This window comes from Candoia aspera, chromosome 4, assembly GCF_035149785.1.
Source record: "Candoia aspera isolate rCanAsp1 chromosome 4, rCanAsp1.hap2, whole genome shotgun sequence".
Classification (NCBI taxonomy): domain Eukaryota; kingdom Metazoa; phylum Chordata; class Lepidosauria; order Squamata; family Boidae; genus Candoia; species Candoia aspera.
In genome coordinates, this window is record NC_086156.1 from 10,714,694 (window position 1) to 10,737,524 (window position 22,831).

At 37.7% G+C, this 22,831-nt stretch overlaps 1 protein-coding gene across 1 annotated transcript in view; it reads right to left on the reverse strand.

Annotated features, from left to right (window-relative positions):
• LARP4B (La ribonucleoprotein 4B) overlaps positions 1-22,831 on the reverse strand; it is a 48,308-nt gene that overhangs the window by 25,052 nt on the left and 425 nt on the right. Inside the window, exon 2 of the mRNA XM_063303409.1 lies at positions 4,468-4,598. Coding sequence (XP_063159479.1) covers positions 4,468-4,548 — 81 coding nt within the window. The 5' untranslated portion in view covers positions 4,549-4,598. The remainder of the gene's footprint in view (positions 1-4,467; positions 4,599-22,831) is intronic.

A 22,831-nucleotide genomic window follows, 5' to 3' on the forward strand; every position in this document is an offset into this window, starting at 1 on the left:
AACTTCAGCAGTTTCTCCTTACAAGAATGCTGCCAAAAAGCCAGAGATGTGCTTGGCTGAATTCTGAAGCCGTTGATATATGCATTGTACATGGCAGGTTACTTCAATACAATAAGGAAATAACCTAATAGGCAAACAACACTGAGTTTAATGCATTTTGTTGGTTAAATGTATTTAAGTAAACTCAACATTTTTTGAAATCTGTGCCAATCAAAACTGTTTCTTTGTTGTTATGCATCATTATCCTCCTTGCCCTCTTTCAACAGATATGCTACAGATCATCATCTCTCCTTCAGAAGCCCACATTACCGTATTGGTTAGGGGTAGAGGGAAAGAAATCCAGTTTTCTCCACAACACATATGGCCTGCAAATCACAGCAAGAAAGCATAACAAGTCCACAATTCAACTACGTTATGTCATATTCTTAAATGGAACTCCAGCATTATTATAGCCTGAAGAAATTACTAATTTCAAGTAAGAAAAAGATGTGCTGTATCAGCCATCTCAGATCTAGGGCCCTCCAAATGTGTTGGATTACAGCAATTTCCAACATGCACCACCATTTATTGTTATAAATAAACTGAATAGCAGGAAATTGTAACCATGAAACTTCTTCATTCCTTGACAATTAGATTTTGGTGTTCCAAGCACTGGTACTTTTTGTTTTCTTAAACTAAATTGTTTATACCAATTCTTTTGTGAAAGAATTTATATTCTTTTTTTCTGTTGATCTAAAATCTGCTAGTAGTTCATGATAGTGCAAGAACATATATACCACTTTGAAACAATATTTATAATACTTCAGATTTACTTGTACTATCCATTGCTAAGGAAGCCCACAGGACAATATATGTATCACTTATACTTTTCACTATCTCAAGCTAGACAGAACTGAACATTAAGAAGGAAAACCATTCCTCAAGCCAAAAGAATCTTGCCAGAAAGCATTTTGTTTTTTGACTCTCTTCAAGAAGTGAGCCAAAAATGGGCTTCCGGTGGGAATGGTGGACTGAATGGCTGTGCCCGCTGGTTCAGCGAGCGGAGCTGACAATGCGGTAACTTTTTCTGGGCTCAGGCAGGTTTTTCTGAAGCCCAGAAAAGTTCTCTGGATCAAGGAGAATACCTGGAATCATCCCATCTGTCCCCCGGATGGCTGCTTGCAGCCAGAAGAATGCAAACAGCATTTTGCATTCGACTGGTTAAGAGCCAGCTGGGAGGCAGGGACTTCATCACTTTCCAAGCTGCACTGTAGCCTTAAAGGGACACTAAGACTGGCCACCCCATTTCTAAATCACCATTTGTATTTTCTTTTAAGCATATGTACCCCAAGAGAGGCTTTCTACAGCAAGGAGAAGCTGGTTCTCTTGGTGCTTAACGTTATTTTTGGGAGTACTTTAAAAAAAAAATTCTGTTAACTTTTGGAATTCGTTTTCCTTCCAAAGGAAATTCCAAAGATTGAGACTAAAACAACTGTCTTCCTGTTATTATTTTTGTGGTAAATTTGAAGATATCAGCATTTTCCTACACTTGAATCAGCTGATATGAACCTTCAGCTTTCTGTTCGCTTTCTCTTGAGCACTCTCTGTTATCTCGCTCTCACTTTATGTAAACACACTCCGGAACTCTTCCGTATCTTCAACTTTCGCTGGTTAAGCTCCTAGAAGGCACCATAATCTACTGCGTGAGTCATGGAGGATTTCAAACAGATTCTTTCTGATTTTCACCAGGATTTTAAACTGCTTTCTTCTGACTTCTATCGAGCTTTTATGCAGGATATCCAGGATATTGTGGAAAATATGAGATCTAAAATGTGCCATCAGGTTGGGGATGTGGTGGATGAAATTGAGGAACTTAAGAGTGATAGCAACTTTTTTTTAAGACTGAGATTGGGATTTTTAATCGAGATGCTGGATGAAGATTGGATAATGGAGTTGGAGAAATCTAAGGGAGAGAGTGATCTGCAAGCCATTAGTAAAATTGATCTCCTGGTGGAATGCCATGAAAAGAACCTGGAATCTTTGAGGGGGGCAGTTGGGCTGTCTGATTTTTTTCAGGAGGAAAGCTCTGTGCATATTGTGGGGATATGTAACTCCTTTGGTTTATTTTGAAGTGGGATAAGGGTTGAAGAATGCTCATCTGGTTTGCTTTAAGGATTTGACTGATGTTATTCCCTTTTAAAGATGTGGAATTACTGTTTTGAATTGTTTGTTTTTTAGGTTAAGATTGGGATTATTAAAATTGTTGTTTTATTAAGTATAATAGCAGGCAACTTGCGTGCTTTTCAATTTGGTTCTTATAGTAGACAGAAATGCATAGAATAGTGGTAGGAAGGGAATAATTAACTATGTTTTATCTTTTGGAGGGCAGAAGGAGGTTTAAGAGGTTTATATGAACTTTTTTATTTTATTTTAATATAAGGGGGAGGAGGAACTGTACATAGTGATTTTTATTATGTGTTAAAGTGGAATGTCTTATAGAAATAATGTGGTGTTTTGGTTTAATATAGAGTAAGAGATTATGGAAATTTTTGTACATCCATGCTGTTAAAAGTTGGAATCCACATATTTTTGTAAATTTGAAAAAAAATTCTTTTGTGTTTTCACGCTTTTTCAGTTTTTTTCTTCGTAATTTTTGGGGGTTTTCTGTAGTTTTTATTCTTCTTTTCAAATCTAATAAAATTTACTATAATAAAAAGAAATGAGCTGAAAACTTCAACAGCCTTTAAAGCAGATATGGATAGGTTATGCAAAAAATTTAAAGCTTAAAGCAAAGCATCTCAAGTGTTCTGGAATTTTTCTGCAAATCTGAGTCAAAAAAAAGGGCAGCATTTTGTTCCATTCTGCATGTTCCCCAAAGAAAACAGCATGAACTTAAAATAAGCCCTTGCACCATTATATTTTTCAGTAGGGTCACAAGAACAGTAACTACTCCATGAAGTGAACTACCTACCACCCAATCTAGAGAAAAATTGGTCAAGGAGGTATTTTGCATTAAAAAACTCCTAAAGTTATCCTGAACAAAGTTTTATTTTCCTATGTTAGAACATTCAAATATTCAAGTTTGTTTGGTCAAACAAGTTCAAAGCAACTTGAAATGTTCCAATATTCTGAATGGATTGCTCTGTTTCGAGCTCTGAACCAATTTTTAAAAAAACTTTGAATACACCCCTACATCTGGACTATGTCTGTATTTGGCAATTTATAATTATTAGTACAATTAAATTAATTAGCTTAAATAGGCAAATGAACAATGTTCACCAATTCAGAAGCCAATAAAAATGATTCAGGGTATATTTATGAAATTTAGGTCTACTGAAATCAGTATGAAAATCTAATCTTGACTAACTTAAATCCTCTTTAATTTCTGTGGCAGTGAAATGCAATCCTTGTACTAGTACTACTACTACGAAAATCACGCTTTCCATTGTTAACAGCACTTTAGCTAATCTCTGAAATGGCTTTGGTAACAATTTAGATGGCTGTGAGTATAATTCAAGTTGATTCCAAAAATTTTCAAAATGGATGAAGGAAGCAAAATTCACATTATAGACACACCTCAGAGAAATGTAATTAATGTCCTGTTCCTTCTGTTTGATGAAAATACACATTTTATTACATCATTATTTAAATAAGGGTTAAAAGGTTCATCATAGTAATTTTGCTCATGTAGATTTTCAACTATCTTTTTTCACTGGGATTTGGTAAAAAGAATCTTATTGTGTAAGCTATTTCCATACTCTCACTGTATTGGGAAATTAACTTTGGAATCCTGCCTTGCAAAATCTCATCCAATTTCTCCTTCCCCTGTTGGGATTTGGTAAATGAGCTGTGCCTGCCTTCTCTGCTACCAATTTAGACATGAAAAACAAATCTTGCTTGCCCAATGATTGACTGTAATAGATACTTGCATTAAAAGACATGCAATATTGTAAGAATCCCATTTTCATTTTTTGATATGTCATTTTGTAGAGCCTAACTCTCCCAGAAGAACCAATGAGCCATTTCTTTGAAGAGAATCATACATAAAAGCTTTTGTGTAGCAGCAGGAAACTGCGAGCATACTGTAAATTGTAACTACAATATATGATAGCACATTTCTCAATCTAGACTAATGCGACTAGTCAGGAGTAAACAGATTTCTGAACCATAACTCCTACCATTCTTGGCCCCTGGCCATGCTTTCAGAGCTAATAGGATTTGAAGTTGAAACCATAAGGGGACCCATCTGCTGGCCCTGCTATTGGCAAAATCAATTATGTAACTTCATTTAAGTTAGCATTAGTCAGCATAACTAAAATCGGAAAAAGTGCATTAAAGTGGCACGAGAAGACTATTTGCTACAGAAGGATTTTGTAAAATAGCCTGACAAGTTACCAAAGGCAAGCACAGACTTCACAGCATAAAGCACAGTGCCTAAATTAATTATATTTTCAAGCTACCACTAGTAAAAGTTATCTCAATACTTACTAGATGAGAACTATCCTTAACTTCTTGTACTTGCTGCACCTGCGGTTCAGCCACAACTTTAGTGTCCTGATCAGAAGTCATGAGCTGCCTGCTTTTTGGCTCCTCAAAGAGAACTGTATGGATCACCTAAGCTGCAGGGGAAAAAAAATCACACACACACACAATAGTTTATTTTCTGTACAGATGAGAGTAGTAAGCAGACCCCATTACAATCAATATATTAACAGTGAAAAATACAGTGTTTGTGAAGAAACGTCTTATTTATATATCTTGTGAGAAAAACATTTAATTCTCTTCTACCTTATTGGCAGAAGCACTTATTTTTCCAATACAGACATTTTTAACATGCTGAAAAGTCATTTCATTTAGCACAAGCTACATTGATTCAGAGGATGTCAGACATAGCTTGGGGCAGGAATGTAGAGGGCTCTCCCTGTCCGGGAAGAGTTCTGCTCGACTGTCTTCAGCTTCAATCTAGAGCTACTGTTGTGCTTCTAGAAAGTACGTCTCTCAATTGCTTTGTTCTATTTTCTGAATTTAGTCGGCTTACCTCAAAGTTACTCTCTGGACAAGCCTCAAGATTTCTGGCTGTCAGATTTGGCAACAGAGAACAGATTGGTACATATGACTTAAGTGAGAAGTCAAAATTTTGAAGAACTACCACACTGTCTGCTTCATAACACCCTGAACTGATGAACTGCCCAGCTGACTCCATGGAAACATCTGGCATTTACAAGCTGATAGGTGATTAGACATGTGGACTATTAAGTTATGTCTCTATCTTTTGACATGAGAGAGCACATGTCTAAGATTATACCTCCTAAACAAGCAGATCACATGCCAAGTAATACGTATACGTACTTCAGACGGTTCTAGACCATTTGATATCAGTCTGCTGAATAAAGTTGAAGTTGACCAAACATATGATTACACAACCAGAAATGAGTCCTTGAAGTTTATGTAATATTGCATAATAGAGACATTGAGTGACAGCTTATTTGAAAGAATGCTCAAGTACTGTGCTGAGGATGGAGGCAGACTTTCTGCTCATTCATAAACTTCTTCAATAGCCTTGGAGAGCTGAAACAGCTAATGCAGCTTTTCCATTTGTAAAACTTAATTAATTCACTACACTTCTTTGATAGTTATGACAACTGCCTAGCCTGATAAAACGTGCTAGAGAAATTAGGAATATTTTTTTTAAATTCAGAGTATCCTCTGTATTGTTCTGGATAAATATTCTGAATCTTATTTTAGTTGCTAATATAAATGATTAGAAAATTTATAAGCTATTGCTAACATAATTAGCTTTGCTGCATCGTCCCCAATCTTTCCAGTGAAGTTACTGAATTTAACTCCATTAAGAGATAAATTGCACTAACAGTTTCCAGACTGAGAAATTAGTGTGTTATGTGAGCTACTCAGACAAAAAATCAACAGCAGATCAAGATACTGCTATGACAAGCTCACTAGAAGGCAGCACAACTACTTGGAAAACACCCATATTTTAGTGAACAGCCAGTCATCTATATGCAAACCGGGGTATGGGCTTGAGCCTACTACCACGTGAGCACAATATGTGGGCACATGTGAAGTACATCTTGCTCCTATAATATATCACAAAGACTAGAGTGCAAGGATCACATGTTCTATTTACATGACACAGTAGGTGTATTCAGAGACTCACCTCCAGCATATAAAGGTGATTATTGGGTTCATGACTACCTTGAGTCCCTCTGGCATTAAAACTTTAAACTAACCCTATCTCTGCAAATGCTTAAAAAAACCTTCTCACAAGTCAACTTTTTAACAACATAGTGCCAATTACTGTGTAAAGAATATTACCAGTGGACTTGCAATATTCATACCTTAAAACAAATGAATGCTATAATAACTATTGTGCAAATATGAATTGAACCTATTCTATATGAGAGAGATTTTGCAATTTCGGAGCCAGCCGTTACAACAAAATGCCCTTATTATACCTAAGTAAAAAACGGCATTATTGTTCATTTACCCAGAGATAGTCCGCCATTCAGAATGGCAAGCACCACAATTACATTATTATGACACTATAGCAATGTATTTCTCCCACATAGCTTGTCTCATTACTTAAACATTTATCTTTTATAAAATAGGGAAACCAAGCTCTCCAAAATGACACTGTTTGGCTCATGCCACCTGATCATCTGACCGAAATATAATAGATCATCCTAAGGAATTCTGTTCTTCCTATCTGATTATTAGTTTAATAATTTGTGTATTAAAATACTGACATTTGAAAAACATAGCCTTTGTGCGGCACAGTTAACTGAGGATTATTCTAAACAACCACATTCCAACATGTACTTTACAACACTATTAGAAACAATAAAGCCTACACTATACATTGAAAAAATGCCAAGCTTCCCAGCATCCAGCAACTATCTATGAACTGAAACCTCCACAGCAAACAACTCAGCCTTCAACACTTTCCTAAACAATAAAAAGGAGAGCACCCCCTAGTAGCGGGTGGGTAAGGAGTCCCAAATACAGTAGATCCATTCTTCCCCTTGTATTCTTCCAACATAAGGATATGTTGCTCTTGGATATTTAAGCAAGGCACTTGGTGGCTAATAGGGATGCAGTGGCGCTGCGGGTTAAACCGCTGAGCTGCTGAGCTTGCCGATCGGAAGGTCGGCGGTTCGAATCCGCGTGACGGGGTGAGCTCCCGTTGCTAGTCCCAGCTCCTGCCAACCTAGCAACATGCAAATGTGAGTAGATTAATAGGTACCGCTTCGGCGGGCAGGTAACGGCGTTCCGTGTAGTCATGCCGGCCACATGACCATGGAAGTGTCTACGGACAAATGCCGGCTCTTCGGCTTTGAAACGGAGATGAGCACTGCCCCCTAGAGTCAGACACGACTGGACTTAATGTCAAGGGAAACCTTTATCTTTACCTTACTTGGTGGCTAAGACTGTGATCAAACAATAGGCTCCTTCCCTGATACTTGTCAGTTTCCCTTTTCTGTGGCAGTAGCACAGGGATGTATTTATGGAGTTCTGGAGATTCCCTCAGTTTGGGAGATTGTCAACAATACTGGAACAGAAATGGGTGGGCAGGAAAACCCTGTTCAATGAAATGCACATTTACTTAGAGTGTAAGATTCATAAGACTGGTAAATCTTACTGAAAGTTCCTGTGGGAATATGGCTCCCAAATCTGAAAAACAGGTAGTTCACTCGGGCTGTGCAGCGCTGCGGATTTAAAAGTAAGAAGTATTTTGAAGCTTGCAAGAGTAGACATATAGCATCTGTCTGCAACTCATGAAAGTATCTTTTCCTGGTGTCATGCAGCAGCTGTGGAGGGCAGCCTCCATATTTCAGGGAAAGACACAGCTGCTTTAAAGAGTTGGAGACAGGTGTGATGTGAGTGCCCCCAAGCATCTTTTTGCCTTTGAATCCCAAGTGCTGCACACGCTTGTAGTTCATCTCTGGATGAGGGCTGCGCTCCTCTTAAAGGAACAGGTAAAGATGCTCACAGAAATACAATTATCACTAGAGGCACTTAAACTGTGCTTCTGGACATGTATGGTTTAGTCCTTAGAACTAATATATTAGTCCTTTCCCAATGTGAGTATTATAACATGCTCTGGGTGGGGCCACCCTTATATATAGCATGCAAAATGCACTAATAATGACCTCCCTTTCAAAATAAAATTGCACAAACATTTTTAAATTTTTGATATATGACTATTATATGTGATACGTCTTGATAATGCTGACAAAGTAATTGTGATTATCATTATCATTATCATCATGATACAGTAAATGCAACAATAAAAACACAGTGTATTTAACTTTCATTTTTAATTCTGTACCTCACTTACAGATACACCATATAACTGGCAAAATATAAATATAAGTATGGAATGGTTGTACCACCAAACATTGAAAACTTAACATTGTGGGTGCTGGCCATATCTACCAACAACTTACACTAGGAAGAACTGTTACATATACATCTTTACTACCTTTGAGCATTTTAGTTATGGATGACACTTCAATTTTCTATTCCACTTCAGTTGTGCACAATCATAGGTACTGTACAAAGGTAAACATCCTGCCAGGCAAACTACTTTTAGGTTAATAAGCTACATGCCAGCTACATGCCACCATCCATCATTCACAGCCTGAGGTGAAAATGCATCTCTGTGAAGGAAGTGACACAACAATAGATTCTTAAAATCTTGGCAGTTTGTATGTTATTAACAGATGTCATTACACCTTATACAACTAGAAGGCATCTGTTTTCAGCTGCTATACTGTGGCTGATAATGCTTTAAGCAGAACATCATCAGCTCTCACCAACGTTACTGTCCATTTCAAGGCCTATGCAGCAAATACCTTGCATGCCATTCTTACTGATAAGCAATGCTAAAATATTAGAATCTGAACCCAAAGGTCTAGCAAAGTGTGTGGCACCAAAATGTACAATATAGCTAGATAATTCAAAGATACTTTACTTCTTCTGCCTCTGGTTATGCAGTTCTGTTCCATCTGCCTGTTCACTGCCAGTTTCTATTCTTGCCCTTCCAAATATTTTTTGGACAATTCCCTAATAAGCCTTTCTTTTGTTTGCTGCTCGGTTCCTTCTTCCCGACCCTAACCCCTCAAATATGACAGTTCAGCTAGTAGCAATTGTCCATAAAAATCGTAGTCTTCACAGTGGTTACACAATATGCAACAGGCAAATTGGAGGAAATGGCTTGCAGGTTCAGCAGCTTTTCTGCCTTGCAATCATGGAAGTACCTGAGCTTCAAACTGGCGAACTGGTGATGAAAAAGAAACAGTACCTATAATGAAGCCTAAGCCTAAGCCTGAGGTGGTAATTTTTTCAGATGAGTTGGATCTAGTATTATTTTTATGATCAGAGATAGGTTATTTCATTGGTCTGCAAAAGTTTTAGATAACAGATAACTAAGGGTTAGTCTTTCCTAGCAAAAGTCTGTAATATGAAAATAAAAATGCAGTTAGTGCCCAGAACTTTAACCCTTTGGAACAAAATGTGAACTGCCTACTACAGGAGTTAGCTTAACTTTTACTTTTTGCTAGCATGAAACAAACAAAAACCAGACTGATCTAGGTTACTCAAAAATCTGAGAACTCCTCATAGTGAATGCCAAATGATTCCATCAACTATGCTACAGGGAAACCTTTGTAAAATTTATAGAAGTGGCTGTTCATTATTTCAAGAGTATTCAAGGTCTTTCATACAATTAGACTTTCTTTTATGAGAAATACATTGCAAACATAAAATATTGCAATTGCCTATGTATACTAAATCCTTTAGTAATAAATGCTAATGTTGATATTTGCTACTTCTAATGGGAATAATAATTGTTTGGTGGCAGTTTGAATATTTACTGACTAGCTATAATATTTTAGAGAATATCAGCAACTGAACTAATAATACTGATATGGTTGCCTATTTATTAACTTTTCCAATATTACTGTGGCAAATAAAGATGCTTCACATTTCAACATGCTTACGTAATAGTTGCTGGCCAGGGCCCAATTGAGTAATATAAAGTTTTAGAATGTAAAACTATAAAATTCTGGTCTATGGCTGACCTGAAATCATCGGACTTACTTCACAAACAACTTGGCACTTAAGTCAATGAAGGTTTTCAGTCATCCAGGTGGAATTGTCTATAGGTTGAGTCATGGCAACTGGATTTCTTTCCTTTTTGGTAGAAACGTTTTGCTGCTTGTCCAAGCAGCTTCTTCAGTCTGGGCAAAGGTTGGTTGCCACCCTGGAAGACATATATGGGGTCCCACATATGGGGTCCCCTTACCAACCTTTGCCCAGACTGAAGAAGCTGCTTGGACAAGCAGCAAAACGTTTCTACCAAAAAGGAAAGAAATCCAGTTGCCATGACTCAACCTACAGACAACTTGGCACTTACAAAAAAAAAAAAGCATTGTTCCAAAAATTTAATAGCTGTTGAAGTACCTATGCATTAGAATAATCCCAATTGTAACTACTATCCTTACTTTAAATAGGCCTAAATTGCCTTTACAACATGCAGGTAGTCCTTGTTTAGTGACTGCCTCATTTAGCAACCATTTGCAGTTACTTCAGTGATGAAGAAGTAATTTTATGACCAATCCTCACATTTATGATCTTCGCAGGTCTGCAAAGGAAAGGAAAGTGGAAGTAAGATCATAAGCACAGTTGCTGTTCCACTTAGTGACCACTTTGCTTAACAAACAAGTTGCTGGTCCCAATTGTGGTTGCTAAACAAGGACTACCTGTAATTCAATTCTGCTGCCATAGGGTAGGCTCAGTTGGGGTGCTTGGACCACTGTTGCAGGTACCTTGGTCCTGAAGTGAGTATAGTAAGAAGTGGAGGGGCCTCCAGGAGCACGAACAACCTAGCCTGCTGCTAGAGTTTGCAGCCGTGCTGCAAGATGCGTCTGGGAAGTCACCTTCCACAGCACATAACTCAACTGGTGGCAGTGGCTTTTCAAGTCCAGTGTATGAATCCAGGATTTACTAAACATCTGAAAAGGACTGGAAGAGAAAAGAAATGCCAAGGCAGTAAAACCAGCCACAAAATGGGCACATCAACAGTTTTAGCAACAGCACTTTTATCAGAATTTAACTAGTAGAACATTCAGCTAAGCCCTACCTTGGGTTGCTTTTTCCCTTTAGCTTCATGGCAAACAAACGTTTAAAAGGGGAATAGCAAAAACAATTTGCAAAATTGCCTGGGTTAGGAGTTCAAAGGGGGGAAAAAAAACCCCCAACACTTTGCAGAGCTTCCCCATCACCTTCATCAGCATCATCCACTGATGCCTGTGGGGTAGGCTGACCATACATACCGTTTTGAATGGGACAGTCCCGTTTTTTTAACATTTCCTGTCCCGTCGTTTTAATATAAATGTCAATTTTGTCCCGTTTTTTTTAAAAAAACATTGGAGCTGGTATTGGGAAAAGCGGGAAAAAATTGAAATTGAAATGGAGGCTGACTTGACAGTAGTTCTCAATCCAGTGGGAAACCTAGAGCGGGAACTGCAGGAACAGCTGATTGGTGGTGAGCAAGAGTCACTGCCGCCAATCAGTGCAGTGGCAGACGGTCGGAAAAGAGCGCCCAGCAGAAAACAAGCCGATTGGCTCTCAGGCCAAAATGGCAGGAAGAAAATAAAAGGGCATGCCAGAGAGGAACAGGTTGTTGGGGACAACCGTTCACTAGACTCCTCTGTTCCTGTTCTTCTGTCCAGCCTTCAGCCCTCCTGCGCTTCTCCAGCCTGCCGCCGCCTCCGTTCCTGTCCTCCCGTCCCAGCTCGCCGCAGCCCTCAGCCCTCCTGCAACCTCTCCGCCCAACGCCACCCCGGCACCAGCCTCTCTGGACCCAAACACTGCTGCACCTCCCCCTCCTGCACCTTCCCAGCAAGGACCAGCAAATGGGTCTTAAAACCTCTTTGTCTTACTTTTTCATGACTATGGAATATTACATAGTATTACATAACTTTAACAGAGTCCCATTTTGCCATCCCAATGTCCCGTTTTTGTCTCAAGGAAATATGGTCGGCCTACTTTGGGGATATCTTTTATCAACTGTGTGCAGTAACAGGATCCATCTACCAGATCATAATTCGATATAGATACTCAGTACTTTTCAAGTCTCCAATTCACAAGGTAGCTTTCCTATTAAAAATGTGTCATGTATTTCACTCACATAGCTGCAAATCTTTATAGAATGCACAATATTAAAATCCATCTGCGTATCTCTTCAAAGACAGGCAAACTGCCGAGTGATCCAACAAAACCTTTTGGAGACACGCTATACAAGTACCTACCCACAACAGAGGCTTCTCAGAAAGACACAGCTAGCTCAGCGAACGCAGATGGATCAGGCAACGTCCTATATGGGTGGGAATGTATTTACAGGTTATATTATAAAAAATCCTCATGGCACACTAACCTGCTTTGACACATTATTTAGGGATTACTGTTTTAGTTTTTGAAAACGCTGGTAGCTCAGGCACTGTAATTATCCTTCCAATGATGATCAGACAAACGCTGAACTATGAACATGCACACAGCTTTTAAAAGCTGACTGCCACACCAAAGATGGAATTCTGTACTAGTTATACCAACCACTGACACTACCCATTAGATAATCAATCTTGGCAGGAATATGCTTCTGGTAAGCTATCCGGGCGCCCACGTCTCATATATTCTTGGCCTCTGATGGGGAAAAAATAGGAAAACAAAGTCTTTTGACTGCCCCAAGCATTTTTCAGGAACAGCAACGCTACTGAAAATGCTGTGAGAGTTGTGACAGTGCTAACTGTACTTTGGAAGCTAAGGTAGGCCACCGCATTTAAGGGATCTAACTACAAAGATAAGACGCCCGGTAGGCAGCTAATTAACGTAGTATCTCTACGCTGAGAATTTAAAGAACAAAGACGATACAAATAGATCTAATGTTTTTAGTATTTTGGATTTCATGGATGTTTTTAATGTATTATTGTAAACTGCCTAGAGCTGCTCTAGTAGGCAGCATACAGGTAATTGTAATAAATAAAACACAGGAGGTTCTGAGGCACACTTCCCGTCAGCATGATACTAACTGCTTTAAAGTAAAATAAGTTCCTAGACTGCTGCATTAACAGCTGAAGAGATGCTTGAGATTATTCAAATAATTCACCTATCTGTCCATCTATCCATCCATCCACTCTGGACAGCATTTGTAAAATTGGTGCATCTATTTGAACACTGCCTGGTCTGAACAGTAACAGCTAGCTACGGGAACAATCCAACAGCTTTTTGCAAGTCTGCCAGTGACGACTCAGCATTCTAGACGCATAGCTACAGGACACCATCATGGAGCCAACTGCCTTTGCCATAGCTAAGAGTCCAAGAAGTGACTTCATAGAACTTTCTTCTTCATTTCTGCAATAATCGGTCCCAACAAATATACTGCGACTTTCCAAATCAGGATACACTTTTCAAAACCATGCCATCCTTTCCTTTAAATGCATTTCACAGAACAAATGAATTTCACAGCTGAGTCAGAAATGCATCATCTAATTTTTTCTCTATGTCACTGTATGAAACGTAAAACTCAGTTGCATAATAATGGTTTCAAATTAACATCCTTTCAATAAGACACTGAAGTATAATTGTTTTGTTGACAAGTATCTGTGCAGAGCTGGACAGATTATTATCTATAGAACTAAGATGCCTACCATCCCACTGTTTATTTCTTCTAATAATTTATTACAGTTCCCTTTGTCTTAATTTGAATTTAAAACTATTATACTGCATACATCTCTGTTGCCAGGAAGCAAATAAATGTTTCTGCCTCTTTTTTTTTATAGTTGTGGACCACTAAATGATTTAGAAAATACAGTATGGGGCGCAGGGAATTAAGCAAAAATGTTTTTTTTTAAATGGGATTTTTTGACAATTAAGATAATGGTTATAATGGCATTTGTATTTACCTTCCCATTTTCTCATTTTAAAGTCTTTAAATGAATTTTTTTTTACCAACAAACTTAATCCAAAAATGAGTGTGAAATATAAACACTTCATTTTAGCCAAAAGGCCAAGAAGTGATGAGCATGAAATATAAGAACATACCACTTGAATTATTTCTTTACCCCATACCATAACAATAATTAACACAAGCTTCCTAGTCCAGAATGTTCTTTGGTAAAACTCTGAATACCAAGGAGCTATGGGTGAGTGGATCTCCAGTTCAACTAAATCTAGTTTTTTTAATATTTGTCATATTTCTTATTCATACACAGCATTGCACCTCTGTACTGGAGACCTGTTCACTACTGTGTTTTTTAGAACACACAGTACTACTTGTATTACCACTTGCATGAACAACCATCCAGCCACTGATCCATTTTCATGAACTCCTTGAGAGGCAGGGCTGAATGGCAAGTAGGATGTGGTTAGTCAACTGATGGTAATGTACGCAACTGGGCTGCAGTGCACCACCTGGTGGACTTTCATAGACCACTGGTGGAGTGTGGATTACAGGTTCCAGGTCACTAAAGAAAATTATTAGAAATAGCTTCAATTTTTTCAACATCAAGAATTCGCATTAAAACCAGACAAAAACCTATGTTTGGTGGAATTTTGTTATAAAATTCAGGGTTGGTACAATAGAACAGTACAAACTTCTCCTCCCATTACAAACTTTGGGCATCATTTTTAGGTTACCACAGCAACATAGTTGTTAGGTATCTTTTCTGAACACTGACTTAAAATGTTTTAACAACTTGGATGACAATAGTGTACCTCTCCCAATCCTTTTACACCTCTTGGCAGCTTTTGATACAATCAGCTGTAGTATCTTACTAGATCGTCTGTGGGGAATGGGGATCGGAGGCACTGTTTTACAGCAATTCTCCTCCTTCCTCAGGAGGTGGTTGCAGTTTGTTGTGATGGGGGATGAAAAGTCAGATTTGTGGCCCTTGATTTATGGGGTGCAAAAGTATGCTCCTATCTCCCCTGCTTTTTAGTATTTATATGAAATAACTAGAAGTCACCTGATAGTTTGGGGTACAGTAGCAACAGTATGCTGATAATACCCAATTATACATTGCCATGCCAGGCTATAGGGGATATGCTGTTGAAGTTTATCCCAGTGCTTGCAAGGACCTAGATGGAAAAGAACAGGCTGAAGTTGAACCCAAACAGAATGAAGTTGCTGTTGGTACATTGGGGGTCTCCACTGATACCAGTGCTGTCTTTTGACAAGCAGGCATTACCTGTGAAGCTTTTGATTAGAGTTCCTTCTGGATTCACAGTTCCTGCTTCCAAAGCAGGTGGAGGTTCCGGCTAGATGGGCTTTTGCCAAGCTCCAGCCAGTGCCAACAATTACAGCCTTACTTGGTGCAAGAGGGCCTGGCTATAGTAACTCATGCCCTCATTACCAACTGACATATTATGGCAAGGAACTTTACCTGGGGCTGCCTTTAAAGACTTGGAAATTATAACTGGTACAGAATGTGGCAGTATGGGTGTCAATGGGCTCCCAAAACTGGAGGCATGTAATGCCAATATTATGGGCCCTGCCCTGGTTACTGATTCAGTTCCAGGTACAGTTGAAAGAAGTGGTTTTTACTTATAAAGTTCTTTATATGGATATCTTCAGGACTGTGTCCTTCAATCTTGATAGGCCCAACCTACTAGAGCACTGAGGGAGGAATGCCTTGTGGTCCCTCACTTCTGGGAGGAGAGACCAGAAGGCACTGCTGTAGTGTCTGTGTTCTGGAACAGTCTCCCTGCAGAGATCAAACTAGCCCCTCCATTTCCAGGGAGCATTCCAGAGAATGTTGCTTACTGCCCCATCTGTTACTTTTTATTGGCTTTTACTTTCTTTTTTATTTTTATACTCTTATTTTTGGGGGTTTTAATCTTCCCATGATGTTTTGGTGTTTTTTTTTCTTTTCATGACTTGTACACTGCTGAGAATGGTGAAATTGCAGTGCAACAGAAATTTGATCAATCAATCAGCAAGCAAACAAACCAAAATGATAACTGCAAAAGCAGTCCACCAAATCTACTTTCTGAGCAAACGTGTACAGTTGAAATAATTCAAATAATCAGCTATTCTGGGCATCCTAAATGTAGACAAAGCTATAACCCAACATGAAATATTTATATTTATATAACTTCAATGCCACAAAAAGGAACATATACAAAAATCATGATCACAATTTTCATCACCAATGTCTTTTCAGGTTCCAAAATTCATATTAGGACAAATCATGTTAGGCTAACAGAAAGATTACAAAAACAGATGAGCAAAAACAAAAAAGACAGGATAAAAACTTGACTAATATTGAAGTCATGAAATCCAGATTTAGTCATTCTGTTCAAATGGGATGCATGAGAAGGTTGCCGACATTCACATTAAACTGCCAGGTGCTGAGTTTTTGGTAGTTGTCCCAAGGGCTTCTGGCATGAAGAAATAATGTTTATTGCCCAGTATAAATATAAAATCTAGCTGTTACTTTTTATCCTTAGATTAACTATACTGGTTCTTCTACATATTGTAACTGAGTAACATGTAAATAAACTGACATTTATTTACAAGCAATCCAAGCAGGAATATGCTAGTCTACATCTTACTGAACGGTTTGCTAAACTCAGCTAGCTTGCTCTTACGACAACAGATCAGCTAAGTAAAATGTGACTTAATAACCAATCTCAGCATTAATGAAGTGCATTTTAATTCAATGGCTGGTTCAATCATCACATATAGGTATAAAGTAGTTTGTCTGGCTTCAATCTTGAAGTGAACCTTTGTTATTTATGTGTGAATTCAGCCACTTAAGTGTTTGAATCCAGCTACTAAGTAATGAAGATACTTTTCAGATTCTTTTTTTCTTTTTTCTTTTCTTTGAAAGCAAATGAAAGCTGCTAGAATTGACACCATTCCTATGACAGCGAAATGGTGTCAACGAAGGCAACGAAAAGATAAATTGAAAGGTGAGAGGGTCCCCCCCCCCATAAAGGCAATAACTACAATCAACTGACAATTTTTAACCTTAAGTTTACCATAAACAAATAAATGGTTCTGGCACCAGAAGACAAGCTCAATAGTTGGCAAAAACTGAGACAGTTCCAAGTTATTATCTCCAATCATCTATTTTCCTTTCTATATCTCAAGGACAAGGCCGTCAGGAGAAAGTCCTATAAATTAGAGGCTCTGAGTCACCACCACCACAGTACATTAGCAACCATTTAACTTACTGAGAAACAGAAATTGAAATCTATCAAATAATGTAATACAGTACATTTGCTATATATGTAACAAGGATTAAGTCTGTGCTTATTATGAAGCCAGACCGCTGCTGCACTGCAGGCACCCATTACCAATCCTGAACTTAAATAATTCAAGAAAAAAATCTAGTAATATCTAAGACATCTACTAATAGTTGAGAATATATATATATAGTATAATTATATAATACAAAGTTAAAATATGGAAAAAGCACTCTATACTTCATAAAATTATATTGGGTCATCAGCTTTATAATCTAGTTATAGGATCTCAACCCAGACAGTAAGTTTAAAGGAAAAAATAAATATACCTTAAATGTACCTTCTATATTTATAGTTTTGTAGATGTATACATCAAGAAAAATCTTAACTTGGAAGATATGAAGTAACAGCGGGCAAAGTACATCTCGTGCTCATACAGAACTCTGAAAAAACACAAAGCTTAAACAATTTCTAACAAACTGTATGCCAACACCAAGTAATAAGTTATATAGTATTCCTGGTGTAAGTTTTCTAAGAAGGTACTTAACTGCCTGTGACACTGAAAGTCAATAACCAGTTATTTGTACCTGTGAGAGGCTCTGGAAATTCCTCGACTTAATTCAATTGAGAGAGAGATGGGTGGTGGGTAGGGAATGATACAGAAATGACCTCATCACAGTATTTCACCAATAATCTTTATGGCATAAAGCTAATAGCTCACTATACAGGAACTGGTATCAGGTTTTAAAACATTTTGGGAAAAAGAAAATTGCTGTTTTTTTTAACACATGGCAAAGTTTCCATCAAAAATAGTACAAAATGCTTGAATGGCAGATTTTGTTATTCTGTTTGAAGACATAAAAATGTAGCTGGAGACCTGCAGAACAACACAATATGGATAAATCAAGAGATGCATACATATGTATGTATATACACACACAGTGACATCCAAAATATACCTTAAAAATCAACCATAAAGCACAGACTTGCAGAAAGATTTAATGTTTAACTCTATACTATGTAGATGTTATGTCAGCTTCTGTTCACTTAGGGATTCATTGAAACATATAATTTGACCAGGGGTGCATAAACTTTTACCTGCACTCAATCTGAGCACTAAGTGAAGCGTGACAACTTTTTATTTGTGAAGCAAAGTACAAAGGAAGCTTCAGTAGTGTTTCAAATGTATTTACTTGATCAATTCAGATTGAGGAAGCCAAGGAATGAGCACACTGTTAAAATGTAAAAAGTATCACAAGCAGTAAATACTAGCTTTAACCAGGCTGTACTTTAGTTGGTATTTTTAAAAAGCTAATGATTTTCTAAATTAATAGTTCTTGGAAAACTGCAAAATTTTATTTAAAAAGCAATTCTAGTGTATTTCCTTTAAGTTCACATATTAACCTAAAGAGACTCAGTAAAGTACTGACATACTGTAAATATTTACATAAAGTATTGAGTATGAGAAACAAGCCTGTAGAAATTTGTAAATATGTTATAGAAAAATGTATTTATAATTTATTATTCATACTATTAAAATTAGAGGTTTTCAAGGAAATGTAATTCAAAAGTATTTTTAATTTTGGGAAATAACATAAGCATGTGTCATACATTTGAGTAACACTTCATAAAGAACCAAACTGAACTGTACTTTAGGCAACACACCTAGACCTTCTTAATTATACATACCTTAGAAGCCTATTATTTGAAGTCACCTTCCTCTATCAAGTATTTCTAGCTATTAACTTGCTACTATAATAACCATTCATGTATCACATACATTTGTGCTGTTGACTGCCAACATTTTGCAAAGTGAAGCAGAATTTCTGCATATTTTTTGGAAACATGTTGACCTGACTACCATTTTCAGCCAGCTGAACCAACATATACTTTAGCCATTATGTTCAAGCACAAAATTACAAGGAAAACAAAGACCTTCCTGCCACTCATCCAGTTTTTTTAAAAACTAAGAATTTCATTTTAGTGTGCTAATACACTTACAATGCCTGGCTCAGAACCATCAAAATAGCTCAAGCTCAGATCTTTAGTTCACTTTAGATCACTCCAGTTATCTTGCTATATGGTAGGGATAAACGACTTGTCTCCCTCGGTTCCATTTTAAAAAAAATTTGCTTGGAATCACTTTCTTACAAATTTGGGGGAGGGTGATGGGACACAGGGGAATAAAGAGGTTTAAAAAAAAAAAAAAAAAGGACATCACAAGGCAGATGAGCGTTGCTACCTATTGCTCTCAACAGTTTATCCCTGATGCAACGCTGCCCTCAACTACAACCACCACCAAAATAGACTGTCTGCTTTTGCTATACAACGAATTGAATTTTTAATATGGGATGGGCATCAGCTAGTCAAAGTAAACAAAACAAAGCTTACAGCTACAAAACCTCTATTCACATTCGGGATTGTGATTTCATATTGGTTTGCTATGCCTGGAGAGCCAAGAGGATGTACATATCGGGCATCAGGGGCAGTAGCAAAAGATTCTAGTTAACTTGTAAAGCAGCAAGATGCAGTGCATATAGCTGGATCGTTTCCTCTTAGCTCTTTCTGCCAACAAGTATGGCCTAACAAAACTCTATTATCTTCTGCAGCCTATCTATAAACTCCAGCTTAGTGCCTGTTCCTCTCCAATCACTGAAGATCCACCAGAAACAAACACTAAAAAAATGTATTATTAGGTTAGCTTTTAAATATGTGAATCAACTATTGAGAAAAATGCAAGTTTTTTTGTTCCTTAAAGCATACCTTATGTATTTTGCAAGAAATAACTACTTCAGGAGAGGACAATAAGGAATGCCAATTTCAAGCAGTGAAAAGACCTGAACTATTAAAATCATACATATTAGTGATGCAATAGGTCTCTACAACCACAGCAAGTATAAAGTATTTTTAATGTTCTTAATTTTAAAATATTGGCTTTAAATCCTATCTTAGACAGTTGCACTGCAATTTGTATCTGGACTTTCAGAAAATACTTATAAATACCTTAAGGCACAACTGCAACTGCAGAAAGCCTCTCATGTTTAACAGGAATTAAATTTACCATCATTTCACACACATTTTACATATTATACAGAGCTTTCAATATTTATGATTTTCAATACAATGATATGTAATTTGTAATTTTCAACATCTCTTCAAGGGCAAACAAAATTTATTTCTGTTTTATAGTTAGGAAATGTTGCATCCTTTGGTAAGTCATGCCATGCAAGTGAACTTTGCATGATCCTGATTCTTATTAACATTCCCTATATATTTTCTTGGCCTTTAGACTTAAGTTATTAAATTTTTTAAAAAATTAGATACAAATGCATGTAATACTATACAAACACTATCAGAATGTAGTGGCTGGAAACAAAAATAGAGGCAAATGAATAGATTTTATCAATTTAAAAGTATAACCTAGAAAATACCACAGAAGTAAGAACTGAACTCCACAAGAACTGCTTCTAAATAAATATGCTTACAATGATGATGCCAACTTCTGTGCATGACTTAACCATTTCAAACCGATGTTATAATTAGAAGATAATGTGGCATCTATTTAGCACTTTGCCAGATATAATCATTTACAAAAGAGTAGCAGTTCTTGTTGCAGTAAACAGCTCAGTGTCTTGGGGAACCTTAAAGATAACGAATTTGTTAAGGCCTAACCTTGAGATTAAAATTCATTCTATTGGATGCTCCTGATGAAGGAAACGTAAGTTCACAAAAACCTATGCCATTCATCTGTCAGTCTTTAAAATGCCTTTAAAATGCCTGGTATTATGTTTGCCAGATTTGTAACAGAATTAGAATATAAGAATCAACTGGAATGGTCAGCAACTCTTCTGTAAGCATAATTGGCTTTATAATTGTATCAGGTAACTTTTTAGACTACAGTATACTTGCATATGTCCTCTCAGTTGGAATTGATGGTTATGCAGAATTAAAATTTAAAATAGTAGTCTAGAAATGCTTGCAGAAGGATCTAGCAAGCATCTCCTCCATAACTCACTTTTGGCACAAAAGATTTGTTTAATCTTTTGATCAATACCAACAAACTGTAAAATGCACATACCAAGAACTAGACTATCTAGAAGTCAGTGTTTGCATTTCAAACTTGCTTATTTCTGGAACTCTGCAACTTTGGTCCTTAAGAAATGCCTGGGATTAATGAGAATGTTAATTATTTTCACACTAAATGGAACAAGAGAGAATATTATCCACTCATAGTTAATATACTAGATGGCAAAGGTTCTGTTTATGCCTAAATACCTTGAAACAGAGAAAGTTTTACACATTAGTAAATAACCTCATGTATATTGACTTTGGAACCTGCAAACTATACTGTGACCACAACTGCACTACTCTCTAGGATGACATTTTAACTAAGTACCATATAGGACGTAGCTGCTAACTAACATTCTCAATGAATAACCTGTTGATTAAACATTTATATTGTTACAGTAAAGAGTCCTTCCTGTCTTAGAAATGAATTATTGCCACCATGAGCATAACTCCTTTAACTTATTTCTAAAATAAGTAAATCTTGCACAGTCATAAATTACAACTAAAAATGGCTTACATACACATTATACGTATTGGCTCCAGAGCATTGAAACCAAAAGTAGAGAAGGGTATGAATTATCAACAGAACACTAAATCCTAAAAAATACTTCTTTCAAATCTTGTGGGAATGGTATACAAGAGAGGTAAAACACTTCTTTCTCTTTTTGATGAACATAATCCTAGTAGGCGCCTTTTTTCAGTCTACCACTACGGCCCATGTAACTTATTTTCTTTACTCAACCATTTTTGGTTTCACTTTTTTAAATGCCAAAGCAGAGTCACCAAGATGATACCTTTCTATGTCAGCAATCAATCTGTAAGGACCTGCCACATTAGCTTTTCCAAGAGACATAAGAGGAAAAAAGTTTATGCACAAGGCAACCTGCATCCCATTTTAAAGCGATACAAGATAAAGCTGCCACACAGAGTTCAGCGAGGCCAACGAATTCAAGTCTCCCAGTTTAAGGTATACTAGGACTGGGAGAAAGCCACCTTTTTGCTACTCATCAGAGACAATGAACTAAGGCCTGGCGAAAGAGGTGTGTCGATCCAGAAAGTTTCGTATTTTGGAGTTTGATTTTAATCCTTAACTTTAAGGCTATCAGTCACGAGGGCTCAACGGCAGAAGAAAAACATTAAACAGAAAGAGAAAGGAATCCGAGACTGCCGTGCCCACTCCCCGGGGTGGGAACGAGACAGGGTGGCCGCCGGGGATACGGCAAGCTGGGGCAAACAGCCTTCTCCCCCCGGCTTTGCGGAGATAGGGAAGGCACGAAGCCGGCAAAGAAACACGGGGAAGGGACGCTCGGAGGCAGCCCCATCCCGAGCCCTACGTTTCCTTCCCGCGAAGGCCGCCGTAGCAGACGCAGTGCGGAGCTGACAGCAGAACCAGGCCTAAATCGGGACCCATCCGCTGAGGCCCAGCCCCGCCCCCGTGAGGGCCTCGGGTGAGAAAATGGCGGCGGCCCAGGGGTGTGGGGAAGTCGGAAGCGGCGGCCAGAGGGAATCGGGCCTC